Source organism: Elephas maximus, chromosome 12, assembly GCF_024166365.1.
Source record: "Elephas maximus indicus isolate mEleMax1 chromosome 12, mEleMax1 primary haplotype, whole genome shotgun sequence".
Classification (NCBI taxonomy): Eukaryota; Metazoa; Chordata; class Mammalia; order Proboscidea; family Elephantidae; genus Elephas; species Elephas maximus.
The window spans coordinates 82,325,232-82,338,887 of record NC_064830.1 but is presented as its reverse complement, the minus strand read 5'-3'; the positions used below and the strand labels follow the sequence as shown (position 1 = coordinate 82,338,887).

The 13,656-nt window shown below is 43.4% G+C and overlaps 1 protein-coding gene across 2 annotated transcripts in view; it reads right to left on the bottom strand.

Annotated features, from left to right (window-relative positions):
• Window positions 1-360: 360 nt before the first annotated feature.
• EEF2K (eukaryotic elongation factor 2 kinase) overlaps window positions 361-13,656 on the bottom strand; it is a 72,406-nt gene continuing 59,110 nt past the window's right edge. For both annotated transcript variants that reach the window (XM_049904361.1, XM_049904362.1), the window contains exons 17-18: window positions 8,664-8,842; window positions 361-4,053 (exon numbers count right to left, since the gene is read on the bottom strand). In XM_049904361.1, the coding sequence (XP_049760318.1) occupies window positions 3,944-4,053; window positions 8,664-8,842 (289 nt within the window). In that variant the 3' untranslated portion in view covers window positions 361-3,943. The remainder of the gene's footprint in view (window positions 4,054-8,663; window positions 8,843-13,656) is intronic.

Genomic DNA, 13,656 nt, shown 5'->3' with positions numbered 1-13,656 from the left:
AAAATTTTGGTGTGGTTGACTCTTCTTTTTCTTCATCTTTATGGGTTTGTACCATTAAAAAAAAAAAACTTTTCTTGTAGGATTGTAGGAGTGGACCTAAATGTGTGTAATCTACTATGTATAGTTATGATGTTTGCATTTCTAAAATTAAAAAAAAAAAAAAATTTTTTTTTTTTTAACTTGAAACTAACATTTTCTCAAGCTTTGGATCACAAAACACTTTAACATGTATTATCTCCTCTGAAGCTGATGACAGCCCTGTAAGGGTAGAAAATATTCTATCTGTTTTATAGATGAGAAAATTAAGATATGACAGGTTTCCATGTTTTCTCTAAAGCAAACTGACAGCATATGGGACAAATCTGGAAGAATTTTTTATTAGAATTTATTACAAATGTTAAAAATAAGGAACTTTGCATAAAAAAATCCGGTTTTCAGCAGCTCTTGGAAAAAATGGAAAACAAGGCAACATCGGGCCCACATTCCCCATGGCGACAAGCTTGTAGAGCTGAATTGCAAATACCCCTTTCAGATTCCATGTGAATCTTCGGGTTCACCTCAGCCTCCACCCAGCTACTTCACTCGTTTGTTACCACAGGCATTTGAATTTGAGACAAGAAGGAAAGAAACCACTTTATTTGGAAAGAGGAAATGGAATTGAATACATATGCAAAAATAAATCTGTAATGCAAACAGTTTCTCTGGGGTTCCACCAGCCTCCCCCATGTCCAGGTAGACCAGTTACCTCAGAGGCAAGACCAACAAACAGGCACAAGTCTTTGCAGGGAGCGTGCATACTGTGTCTCCTTTCTCCCACGTAAGCTGCATAGAATTGTGTAAACATTCACTGATTTGTAAAACATATCTGATACTGCAGACAAATGTGCTGGGATGAAAGGAAATGAAGACACAAAAATTGCTGTTTTCAAGGGCAGTCTTGGCTTGATTCGTCAAGGTTGCATTTAGTGATAAATTTCCACAGTGCATCAGGTGAAGGGAAAATAAGGATATTCAGAAGCACTGAGGTTTGGGTTCCTTTTTTTCTTTCATCTGAACAGCCTGCTTTTTTTCTTTTGTCTGTAGCAACACTGAAAGGGGCCATGAAACTCCAGTTGAAACTTAAATTCTATTTCCAGGATTCTCTAAATAACAGCAGCTCTTAAACCTTCATTCCATCTTGGCTACTAACTAGCCGTGTCACTGTGAAAGTCAATCTAGTCTTCAGAATCTCAGTTGCCCCATCTGTGAATGAAGGTACTCCTGGACTATATCCCCATCTCTGCTAATCTCCTGGACCTTCACCTGCTCTTGCACTTGAAAATAGTCTTGGATGTCTTTCCAGTTGGGCTGAATGTCTTGGGGTATTTTTTGGCATACCCAGCTTTGTGGAAAAAGATGGCCTAACCAGCTTTCAAAAAAAAATTTCAAAAACCAAACCTATGCCATCAAGTTGATTCCAACTCATAGAGATGTTATAGGACAGAGCAGAACTATCTCACAGTGTTTCCAAAGAGTGGCTGGTGGATTCGAACTGCCGACCTTCTGGTTAACAGCCAAGCTCTTAACCACTGGGCCACCATGGCTCCCTACCTTTGAAGGCCTGAAATTAGGTTCTGAAGGTGGAGTAAATTCTGCTGGCTCAGAAGGATCTCAACATCTTTTAAGCTCGTTTTTTTCACTCTCAATGATTCTTAGAGAAGCCTTTGCTTAGTTATACATCCAGGACATTCCAGCCTCCTGGAGGAGAAGGGGACCGCCTACTAACATTAAAGGCCATGTGGGTGGGTGGAGTGGGAATTGTAGAAGTGATGGTTCAAGCTAATCCCCAAAATGAATCACTAACTGGTTGGAGGAACTACAGCCTTAAAGACAGTGCAGTGATCAGGGCTCTCTGTTCACACATCGGATGACTCTGTGCCAAGGTGCTGTGCTTTTGAGCCCTGGAGGCCAGAAAGATGAGATAGCTTCTGCCCTCAGAGCTTAATATGGTAGCTCAGGGGTTGGCAACCACAGACCAGGTAGCCCGCCTGTTTTTATAAATAAAGTTTTATTGGAACTCAGCCAACCTCATTTGTTTACAAATTGTCAATGGCTGCTTTTGCACTACAAAGGGCAGAGTTGTCGACAGAGACCTTATGGCCAGCAAAGTCTGAAATATTTACTATCTGGCCCTTTACAAAAAAAGTTTGCTGACCTCCTCTGGGTTAGAGAAAAGAGTTGATATATAATTAAGAAATTAGGCAGATGACTAGGGCACACCAACGATTCATGTAATAAAATCTGAGAGAGAGAGGAGGCTTAGTAAATCAACAATAAAAACGCATGAATCACTATGAGGCTAGATTACTTTGAAGAGACAAATCACAATAAAGTTGCTTTTTATGTACATTTAACATATGCAATTTAACTATATAAACTGGTTTAAAAAACACACACACAAAAACAAAACATTTGACACAAGCCAACCACTTGATCTGGTGTAGGTGAAGACAGGGTGATCAGTTCTAACTTCCAGAGGAAAACTGCCTGTGATGAGTCCATATACAAACCAGGAATACTGTTATTGATGGGTATATACGATTTTTCAAGAGTAAACTTGACTCTGCTTGATTATTTCCTTAGGGGCACGCTCTGGACTTTGGAAACAAATGCTCGCACGGGTTCCTAACTCCATAGCACTTAACGCTAAAGGGTTGAAGGACCTATTTTAGTGCATAGATAAGAATGATCTGTATGTTACACTCTGCTTTTTTATGTTTTGATTTTTACATAAAGAGCGGCTTCTTTAGCTCTTGGGGTTGATCAATGCAGTCTGTTTTCTTTGCTGTTTGAAACACTGAATTGAAAGCACGCTAACGTTAGATCTGAACTCCTTTTAAAGGGAAGGCTCACTGAGTTAAGGATAACTACAGCCTGGCCCTGGGGAAACTACTAGAATTAATGAGTGTTTACAGTTCTTGCCCTCTCATTCTCAGACATCATAGATAAACCTCAAGGGGCTGCTGCTGAAAGCATCTGGCTGCAGAGGACAACAAAATCAGCATAGCTTCAAGCAGAAAAGGTCAAGGATGAGGGCTGGGGACAGATACTACAGAACATCAGATGCTACGACAACACTGAAGAGTACTGTACAAAGGACGCTTCAGTCACATTGTGCATGCAGCCCCTGAGATGCACAGAAGGCGTCTGCTGGGAGGAAAGACTCCAACATTCCAAGCCACTGTCCTTCCACGTGTAAGCTGAGGCGCACCCACTTCCACACTAGCTGATGTAGGGGTTAGAGGTAGTAAATGCGTGCATACCAAAATCAAACCTCTTTAGTAAAGCCCACTGCAGAAAGCATGCTTTAAAAAAAAGTTATCTGGCTGTATCCCAGAATATCTGTAGCATTGTAGGAAGGAAATTAAAAGGTTAGTAAGCGGTCAGTGTAAGGGCCCCTCCCCCATGGCAGAGGGTACCTGGGTATTACACAATCTAATATCCATGGGAAAATGCCATGCGGTTTCCAAAAGTTAACGTGCAGCGCTCTATTCCTCGTTTTGACTCAGGAAACACAGGGCTTTGTGGGCCTGAGATTTCAGTCCAGCCTGAATAGGCTGGTGAGCAAAGCCCTAATATTTTCCATCCAAGGCAGAAACGCACTTTTTTATGTCTCATGACCAAAAAAAAAAAAAACCAACAAACTCAAAATCATATGTTGGTTCATTAGGCTTCATTTTCATTCCCCACTTCCCCAAAATGCTGCCCTAAAGGGCAGCAGTAGTCTTTGCCAGTAGCAAAGACATTTTTGAGAGTCAAAATATGAAATACAAAAGTAGATTTACAACATATACTAAAAATATCTCCCCTTCCCCAAACTAAATGTCTTTTTATTGTTGTTGTTTTGTTTTTCTCCCTTCTAGCCCTTTTGCTTGGGACAGCCGGCAGTGATTTTGCTGGTGAGTCATTCCTCCATCTGGGCCCAGGCTTCCTCTGCCTTCTGGTAGTACTGGTTGGCCAGGCGGCCCTTCATGGCTTCCATGGCTGCTTCGGCTGCCTCAGTGTACAAGTTGCCTGAAAAACAGCAAAGTAGGAGGTGAAGAGGTGAACCCATCTGTTGTTTTTGCCAGCCCAGTTGTCCTCCCCCATCCTGGGAACAGTAGCTGAGTTTTCACTGTGTGCCCAAACTACCCACCCCTCTGCCTCCATGTGATCTATGTGATCTGGGAGTAAAGGGCCTACACAGCAGGGCATGTGATTTGAGCTGGGCCAATCTGAGCACTAAGCCCTCCCTCCATTCCTCACTAAGCCACAGGTACCAATCCAGAATTAGGCATGACCAATCAGTGTCAGCTGTCTCAGTGGCCACAGTGATTGGTTTAGGGCTCAGCATGTGATTCAATATGAGCCAATGAGGATCAGGCTGAGGACTTTCGCAGGACTAATTGTTGATGGGAGCCCAGGTGGAATAGTGGTTAAGCGCTAGGGCTGCTAACCAAAGGGTCCCAATCCACCAGTCTTTCCCTGGAAACCCTACGGGGCAGTTCTACTCTCTCCTATAGGGTCTCTGAGTTGGAATCTACCCGACAGCAATGGGTTTGGTTTGGGTTGGTTAACTTTTGATTATGATGAAGATGGTGTGGTCGTGGTGGTGGTGGTGGTGATGATCTGACTGGAAATGATAATAAGAATTACTTCATAACGAATACTACCAATTTATCTAATTCATATCCAGTAAAACAGGCACCTTCCGTATCCCCATTTTGAACAAACTGAAGGTCTGTCAGGGGCCACCACACAGGGCAGAGTGTGAAGCCAACCCAGAGGACCCAACCCAAGTTAAGAGATAAACAGCCAGTCCCGATCCTATGGCTTGAGCCCCTGGACCTAGCCATGCCTGAGGCCAGTATTACCCTGGAAAGCTCTGCTTTGCATGGGTCGGTTTATTTCAGTCACTTAAATTCAAGAGTCTTAATTTACCCATGGCTATTTCTTTTTTTTCCAGATAAATGGTGTCTTTTTTTTTTTTTTGTACTTTATAGGAAGGTTTACAGAGTTAACTAGTTTCTCTTTAAACAGTACACATACTGTTTTAGGACACTGGTTAACAACCCCACGACATGTCAACCCTCTCCCTTCTTGACCATGGGTATTTCTTGAGTTAGGAGCCAGTGTGGTTCGGGATGAGGGGACAGACAGAAGCATGCTGGGAACCTAGAGAGGACAATGAGCAAAACTCTTCCTGACTTGATGTGCACCTAAATTCTTCCTTGGGGATGGACTTTTTCCATTTCCCAGTTTGTCCCTAATCAATGGCCTCATAGCCTACTATGAAATTCCTCTGTTTTGATGGCCACCCCATGTGTCATCCCATGTGTCCTCTGTTTCAATGGATACCCCATGTGTCCAGGAAACACACAGGCCACCCCATGTGTTTCCTTGACTTATTAACTAACATCCATCTTAGGACTTATATACATCCCTCCTTTCTGGAAGACAGGGACTGGGCCTTACACTGAGCCTAAGATAATGAGACCAAAGTATTGTAGAAAACACACTGGAATAAGAGGTGGAGGGCCTGGTTTCCAGCTCCACCACCTCCTACTTGTGTGGCTCAGAGATGTCACACAGGCAGTAAAAGGCAGAGCCAGGATTTGAATCCATGTCTTTGGGATTTCCAATGTGGATGCCTTGTCTACAGAGCAGCCCACTGCCACCTGCCAAGCCTGTTGCCTACTCTGACTGCATCAGGCACTGCTGAAAGGCTCGCAACTTTTGTACTGAGTACTGAATAACTCTGGTGGCATAGTGTTTAAGTACTGTGGCTGCTAACCAAAGACTTGGCAGTTCAAATCTGCCAGGCACTCCTTGGAAACTCTATGGGGCAGTTCTACTCTGTTCTTATAGGGTCACTATGAGTTGGAATCGACTCAACGGCACAGGGTTGGTTTTCTTTTTTTTGGTTTACTGAAATAAGATAAAAAAGAAAGAAAACCCCCCCACAAAACTGTGAATTACTAGTCTAATTTTTAAAAATTAATAAATAAGAGATAATACATGCTCAGATACTGTTTTCTAATCACTTAGTACAGTGTTTCCTGAACTTCATTCATTCATCATTTTTCCTTCGCAATTTTTGCTATATCTTCATGGATGGGTTCACAAACCATTATCTAAAACCCTTGGGGCCAAATGTGTTTGAAATTCAAAACTTTTTGGATTTTAGAAAGGTGATTCAGCAATATGCCATAAATGGGCAATACCCCTGTGGGTTCCCGTGCAGGGGTTTGACTCCATGATCAAACATTCATTGTTTTGCAGTGAAACACAGCAACATTTTCCCTACGTAGAAGAAACAAAGAGTATAAACAGTCTCCCCTCAGTTCAAGACAGGTTTTGCCATCAAACGAGTTTGTTTAAAACTTAAAAAAAAACACTTTTCGGTTTTCAGAGTTTTTTGAATTCAGAAATTTCAAATAAGGGATTATGGATTTACATTATCATTTGGTTCTTTTTTTAATGTACAACCTTAAAAAAAACTTTTTAAACTTAACTTCATTCTAGGTCTGAGAAATCAAAGAGTTTAGTATGTGTATTATGTAACAGAAAAAAAAAATTCTCTATCAACTGATGAATTGATAAGTAATGGGATCTTATTTGGAGTCTTAAGAGTTTGCGAATGGCCACCTAAGATAGAACTCTTGGTCTCTACTCATCCAAGGCAAAAGAAAAAAGGAAACCAAAGCCTCAAAGAAGAAATTAGTCTACAAGACAAATAGCCTACATGAACCACGGCCTCATCTACCCCGAGGCCAGAACAACTAGATGATGCCCGGCTACCACTACCAGCAGCTCTGATCAGGGCCACAATAAATGATGCCCGTAGAAAGGGAGAAAAATGTAGAACAGAACCTCAAATTCTTAAGCAACAATGACAAAAAACAGACCTATTGGACTGGTTGAAACCAGAGGACTCCCCAAGACTACTGAGATACTCTTCAAACATTAAGCTGAAACTATCCCCTGAGGTTACTTTGTAGCTAAATAACAGATTGGCTCACAAACAAGAACTATCACCCATAAGTACTGTGCTCCTTTAAAAAATCACCTATATAGACACTGATGAAGAGTGAGCTAATTATATCAGGTGGACACTTGAGATTGTGTTGGCAACTCTTGTCTGGAGGGGGGATGGGAGGATAGAGAGAGAGGGAAGCTGGCAAAATTGTCACGAAAGGAGAGACTGAAAGGGCTGACTTAAGAGGGGGAGAGCAAGTGGGAGTAGGGAGTGAGATGTATGGAAACATATGTGACAGACTGATTGGATTTGTAAACGTTCACTTGAAGCTTAATAAAAGTTAATAAAAAAAAATCACCTATATGAGACTACATGGTCAACAATCACTTTAAAACAAAGACGAGAATGTAAGGGGGCAGGGAAACTGGATTAATGGAAACACAACAACCAGAACGGAAATAATGAGAATGCTCGTGTATTGTGAAAAATATAACCGATGTCACTAAACAACTTGTGTAGAAATCGTTGAATGGGAGCCTAAATTGCTGTGTGAACTTTCACCTAAAACACAATAAAATATTATTAAAAAAAAAGAAAAGAATGAAGTACTGATACAAGCTCTAACATGGAACATGATGAACCTTGAAAACATACACTGAGTGAAAGAAGCCAGTCACAAAAGGCCATGTACTATGTAATTCCAATTATATGAAATGTCCAGAAGAGGCAAATCCATAGAGACAGGAAGTAGATTACTGGCTGCCAGGGGATGGGAGGAGAGGGAAATAGACACTGCTAATAGCTACAGGGCTTCTTTTTGGGAATGTTCTGGAATTAGATAGTGGTGATGTTGGACAACATTGTGAATATACTAAAAACCACTAAATCGTGTACTTTAAAGTAGTAAATTTTATCTCAATTTTTAAAAAATTACAGAAACATATATAACTAATATCTAACAGAATCTCTGGGTGATGCAAACAGTTAACATGCTCAGCTGCTAACTGAAAGGGTGGCAGTTTGGTTCAGCCCAGGAGTGCCTCAAAAGAATGGCCTGGTGATCTACTTCTGAAAAATCAGCCACTGAAAATCCTATAGAGCAGTTCTACTCTGACACACATAGGGTTGCCACAAGTCAGAATCAACTCCGTGGCAATTGTTTTTGTTTTTTTTTTTTAACCTGTAATAACTAACCATTACAATATAAATGTTCATCTGCATATAAGCTCCATAAAGCCCTTTTCTGGGCTTGCACTATATAGGTATCCATCCCACCTGGCAAAATGTGGGGTCGCTGTGGATGTTTCAGGAGCCCTGGTGGCACAGTGCTTAAAGCAGTTGGCTGCTAACCAAAAGGTTGGTAGTTTGAATCCACTAGCTGCTCCGTGGGAGAAAGATGTGGCAATCTGCTTCTGTAAAGATTTACAGCCTCAGAAACTCTATGGGGCAGTTCTACTTTGTCCTATAGGGTCATTATGAGTTGGAATCGACTCGACAGCAATGGGTTTGCTCTGGGGTTTTGGTGGATCTTTCTCTCCCACCCGAGCTGCCGAGTCCCTAGGGAAGAGCGTCAGCCTTGCATCTTGCCATGATTCCCAGAAGAATAGGGATTATGACTCTCCCTGTCCAGCCGCATCCCAATCCAGGGGCAGGTGAGTAGGCCCACCTGATCTCTGGGGATCCTTCTCCAGCCTGAAGCCACCTGTGAACAGCATCTCAGCCTCCCTGGCCAGCAGCATGTACCGAGGCTCGTCTTGCATCCCGTCATATTCACCGCCCTCATCACACTCCGTGGTCTCTAGCGCAGTGTTGTACCAGTGCAGGGCTTCTGACCAGTCTCGGGACCTTGCCAAGAAATACAGAGGGAAAGAGAGAAGTCATCGTGGCAATGGGGTAGGAAGGAGGAGTGCCATTCGGCAGGAGGGGCACGTCAGGGATCCCAGTGGGGCCACGCCTATGGCTCATAACCAGAGTACCCGATGCCATGACATCCAAGGGGTGTCATTCAGTGTCAATTTATATATTTATCAAGATGGCAAGCTTTCCCTCACAAAGTCACTATATTACAAGAAATTTCCAGCAGGAGGAAATATAGGATCGTGAAGAAGGGGGGCCATTTTTCTAGTTTGTACAAAATCACCCTATGGGCTGGTAGAGTGTCCTAGCTAATCTGCCATATGACTCAGGTAGGAGAGGAAGTGGTTGAGCGGGGGGGCAGCCTTTGCTGAGGCCTCCAGAACCATCTGACTAACAGCAATCGTTTGACCTCATCTTATGCTCTGCTAGTGCTGGCCAGCTCTAGCTCTCCTCTGGCACAATGCAGGACTTATCTGAACAGCTGACTTCCTTCTTCTAGCTCTATTCCTCTGTTGTTGCTGTGTGTCGTCGATTCCAACTCCTAGTGACTCTACAGGGCAGAGTAGAACTGTCCCACAGGGTTTCCAAGGCTATAATCTTTACGGAAGCAGACGGCCACATCTTTCTCCCATGGAGTGACTGGTGGGTTTGAACTGCCAACTAGGGCTTCCAACTGGTTCCAGTTTGACCCCCTGCTGAGAATTTACATTTCTAACAAGTTCCCTGCTGAGAATTTGCATTTCCACCCCAGATGTACTACATCAGAATCTACATTTTAACAAGATTCGAGGGGATTCTTATGTATAACTCCCTGGAAACTTGCTAGAAACAAAAACTCTCAGCAGGGGGTCAAACCAGACCAAACTGGTTCAAAGCCCTGCCACCAACCTTTCAGTCAATTGCCGAGTGCTTAACCACTGTGCCACCAGGGCTCCTTTCTACTCTTCCATCCTCAACTATTTTTCCTATTGCAGCACACATATGGCCAAACCACCAAGGGCGTACTTAGATTCCAACCAAACATAAACAACACAAAATACAGAGCAAACAGGACCACAGACTTCCCACATATTACTAAGCATGTGGGTAACTATTTATAGTACACCAGGAAAAAGGAAACAGAGGTACAGATAAGATGGTCTGTAAGCCAAAAAAACTAAGCCCATTGCCGTCAAGTCAATTTCAACTCATAGCAACGGAACTGCCCCATAGTTTCCAAGGAGCACCTGGTGGATTTGAACTGCTGACCTTTTGGTTAGCAGCCGTAGCACTTAACCACTACACCACCAGGGCCTCACAAAATGTTGCATGAGCAGCAGCTATGATGACTTCCTGTCCTCGCCTCTTTACCATGGCCCCAGAGGCCCTACCTGCCCTCCAGTCTCAGCAGCTGTGAGTCTCCCTCTGTGCCAGGCTCACTGTGGGGGTTTCTCTTCCTCAGATATGCCAAGCTCTTCCTGCACTGTGGCCTTTGCACCTACTGTTCCCTCTGATTGGAACATTCTTCCCCCAACTCTTCACAGCTGGCTCCTCACCCCTCAGCTTGTACGTTATCTCTTCAGAGAGCCGTCCCCAAACACCCTATTTCCTTATACCAATGACCTCAATCTGTAATTCTCCTGCACGTAACCAGTTATTTATTATCGGTCTCACCCAACTAGAATGTGAGCTTCAAGGAGGCAGGGACCTTGTCTGCTTTGTTCACTGTCGTAGTCTCAAAGCCCAGCCCAGAGCCTGGCAAACTACTCTCAGCTCAAGAAATGTTTGTTGAATGAATAATTGTAAACAGGCTGTAATGGTGGTTGCAGTGGTGTTCAGGAGACAGACTTAATTCTGTTTTGTTTTATAAACAAAGGAAAATCATTTGAAAATTATTGGTGACACACCCAACAAACTAGGGTTTTAACAAAGGATAAGAAGTCACTGGACTAGAAAAGCTCATCCCTTTCAGCTCCAATCCTCCCAGTCTTGAAGAACAAACAAAGTTGCCTCTAAAATATTAAATGGGGAAGAGGGAAAAGGGCCTAATCCCTCCCTGCCCACCCCCATTCAATTCAGTGGTTAGGGTGTCCACACTACCTTGGGATTTCCAGTGACTTTCCTTCCCTTCTTAAATGGTAATTTCTGAGAACCAAAGCCTCTTAAATACAATTCTGGGCCTACATGGGGCCTTGTCTTACCCATAAACCCAAAACCACTGCTGTTGAGTTGATTCCAACTAATAGCAACCCTATAGGACAGAGTAGAACTGCCCCATAGGGTTTCCAAGGCTGTAATCTTTATGCAAGCAGATCACCACATCTTTCTCCCATGAAGTGACTGGTAGGTTTGAACCACTGACCATTCAGATAGCAGTCAGGTGCTTAACCACTGAACCACCTAGGCTCCTTATTAACATGCCCTGAACGGAAGAGGCTGGAACTTCTTGGAATGAGGACTAAGAATAAGAAAATGATTACAGCAGAAGGTACAAAGAAAATTTTGATAGATTCAACTACCTAAAAATTAAAATCCAGTGTGCCCCAAAACCCAATAAACAATGGTTATTATGCGGCACATGTGCTACCCCCTCCCCAGATCTACAGTAAACTTCTCTGGGGCAAAAAAAAAAAATGTGAAAGAAGGGAAACATATGCCAAAGGTTTAGTAGCCTTAATATGTAAAGAATTCTTACAAATCAATGAAAAAAAAAAAAAAAAACCTATTACCTCAAATAAAAAGTAGACAAAGGACATGAAGAGAAAATATAAATAGCCAAATTTTTTAAGGGTCTCAGATGCAAATATTCAGTGCCCAGCTCCAGCCCCCCCCCCATGTTGTGCTTCACCACTGCACTCAATGGGCACCGTATACACTAACATTTGATCTGATACCATTACATCATGCCTTTTTTGTTTACGTCCCCTCCATGCCAGTATAGTTCTGAGTCCACCAAGAAGGTTGATAGTACATTGGATGAGGAGTGAGAAGACCTAAGTTTTGGCTCTACAACCTACTAGCTGGAGCCTTGGTCGCACAGTGGTCAAGAGCTCGGCTGCTAATCAAAAGGTCGGCATTTCAAATCTATCAGCTGCTCCCTGGAAATTCTATGGAGCAGTTCTTCTCTATCCTGTAGGGTCTCTATGAGTCACAATCGACTGGACGGCAAAGGGTTTTTTTTTTTTTTTACTTGTTTGACTACAGATAAGCCCTTTCACTTCTCAGAACTACAGTTCAGTCATCCATATCCAAAACCCATTGCTGTCGAATCAATTCTAACTCATAGCAACCCTATAGGACAGAGAACTGCCCCGCAGGGTTTCCAAGGCTATAATCTTTATGGGAGCAGACTGCCACATCTTTCTTCCATGGAGCAGCTGGTGGTTCGAATTGCTGACCTTTCAGTTAGCTGTTGAGGCTTAACTACTGCGCCACCAGGGCTCCTTCCATAAAAGACGGTCAAAAACACCTGCCTTGTCTGTGTCAAAGAGATGTTCATTCATTCAAAAAGCACTGAGCCAGGTCCTGTGCGAGGCACTGGTACTACAAAGATGAACGCGGCCTGATTCCTGTTCTCAGTGAAATAACATGGCAGACGTGGAAGCGCTATCCAAATACAGGAAGTGCTGCCTTTACACAGGCATCTGATAAATTTCTGGATGCATGATATGTAATACATGCAGGATGTCACATGTCCAGGGGTTTTAGCACTGAGAGCTTGATATGATAGGGCCACAGTCATGACTTTGAAAAGAAGAGACTTTGACACCAAAGAAGAGGAAACAACCAAATTGGTCCAACTGCAAAGGTTTCCAGAATAAATGTGCCCACACAACAACCTTCTAGAAAGCAGCAAGAGTTCTTGAGGACAGCAGGGGGTAGGTGAGTTCCAATGGGAGCCACATAGGGGGAGCAATGGGTCCCACTAAGGGTTCACTTCCCTTAATCGACCTCTGTTTCTGGACTTCCGGGAACTCCCACTACAAGTCAGGAGAGGCAAGATAAAGCTGGGTTACCCTTCCCTTCTCCCACTGCGGAAGCCAGTCCTGGCATCTCAGCATGAAAAATAAATGGAAAAGTGTTGACACCTACAGAGTTGTAGCATTCATGAGTCTCAAGGCCCTTCTAGAAAACTCATACCAGCCTGACCTCACCTTTGAAGCTTTCTTCCTCTCCTCCCCTCCATCTCAAAAGTGAAAACAATACAAATACAAATCAAAGTTGCTGTTGGTAGCTGCCGTCAGGTAGGCACCCAACTCATGGACACTCCATGCACACGGGAACAAAATGCTGCCCATTCCTGCGCCAGCCCCATGAGCGGTCTTGGATAGAACCACTGCGATTCATAGGGTTTTCTTTCTCTTTTTTTGATTAATTGGCTCACGTATATGTCCTGTCTTGTAATTCTCACTTAACCTTGAGAAGTCTCACTTTACAGATGAGAAACAAAGTACCCCATGACAGTGCTGGTGCTAGTTGTTGTTGTTAGTTGCTTTCAACTCATGGCGACCCCATGCGTTACAGAGTAGAACTGCTCCATAGGGCTTTCAATGGCTGTGACCTTTCAGAAATAGATCTCCAGGCCTGTCTTCTGAGGTGCCTCTGGGTGGGTTGGAACCGCCAACCTTTGCGTTAGTAGTTGAGCACTTAATTGTTTGTGCCACTCCCATCATAGGGTTTTCATTGGCTGATTTTTGGAAGTAGATCGCCAGGCCTTTATTCCCATTCCATCTTAGTCTGGAGGCTCCACTGAAACCTGTTCATCACCATAGCAACAACTTCCACAGACAGATGCGTGGTGGGCCATGCATCAGGTGCATTGG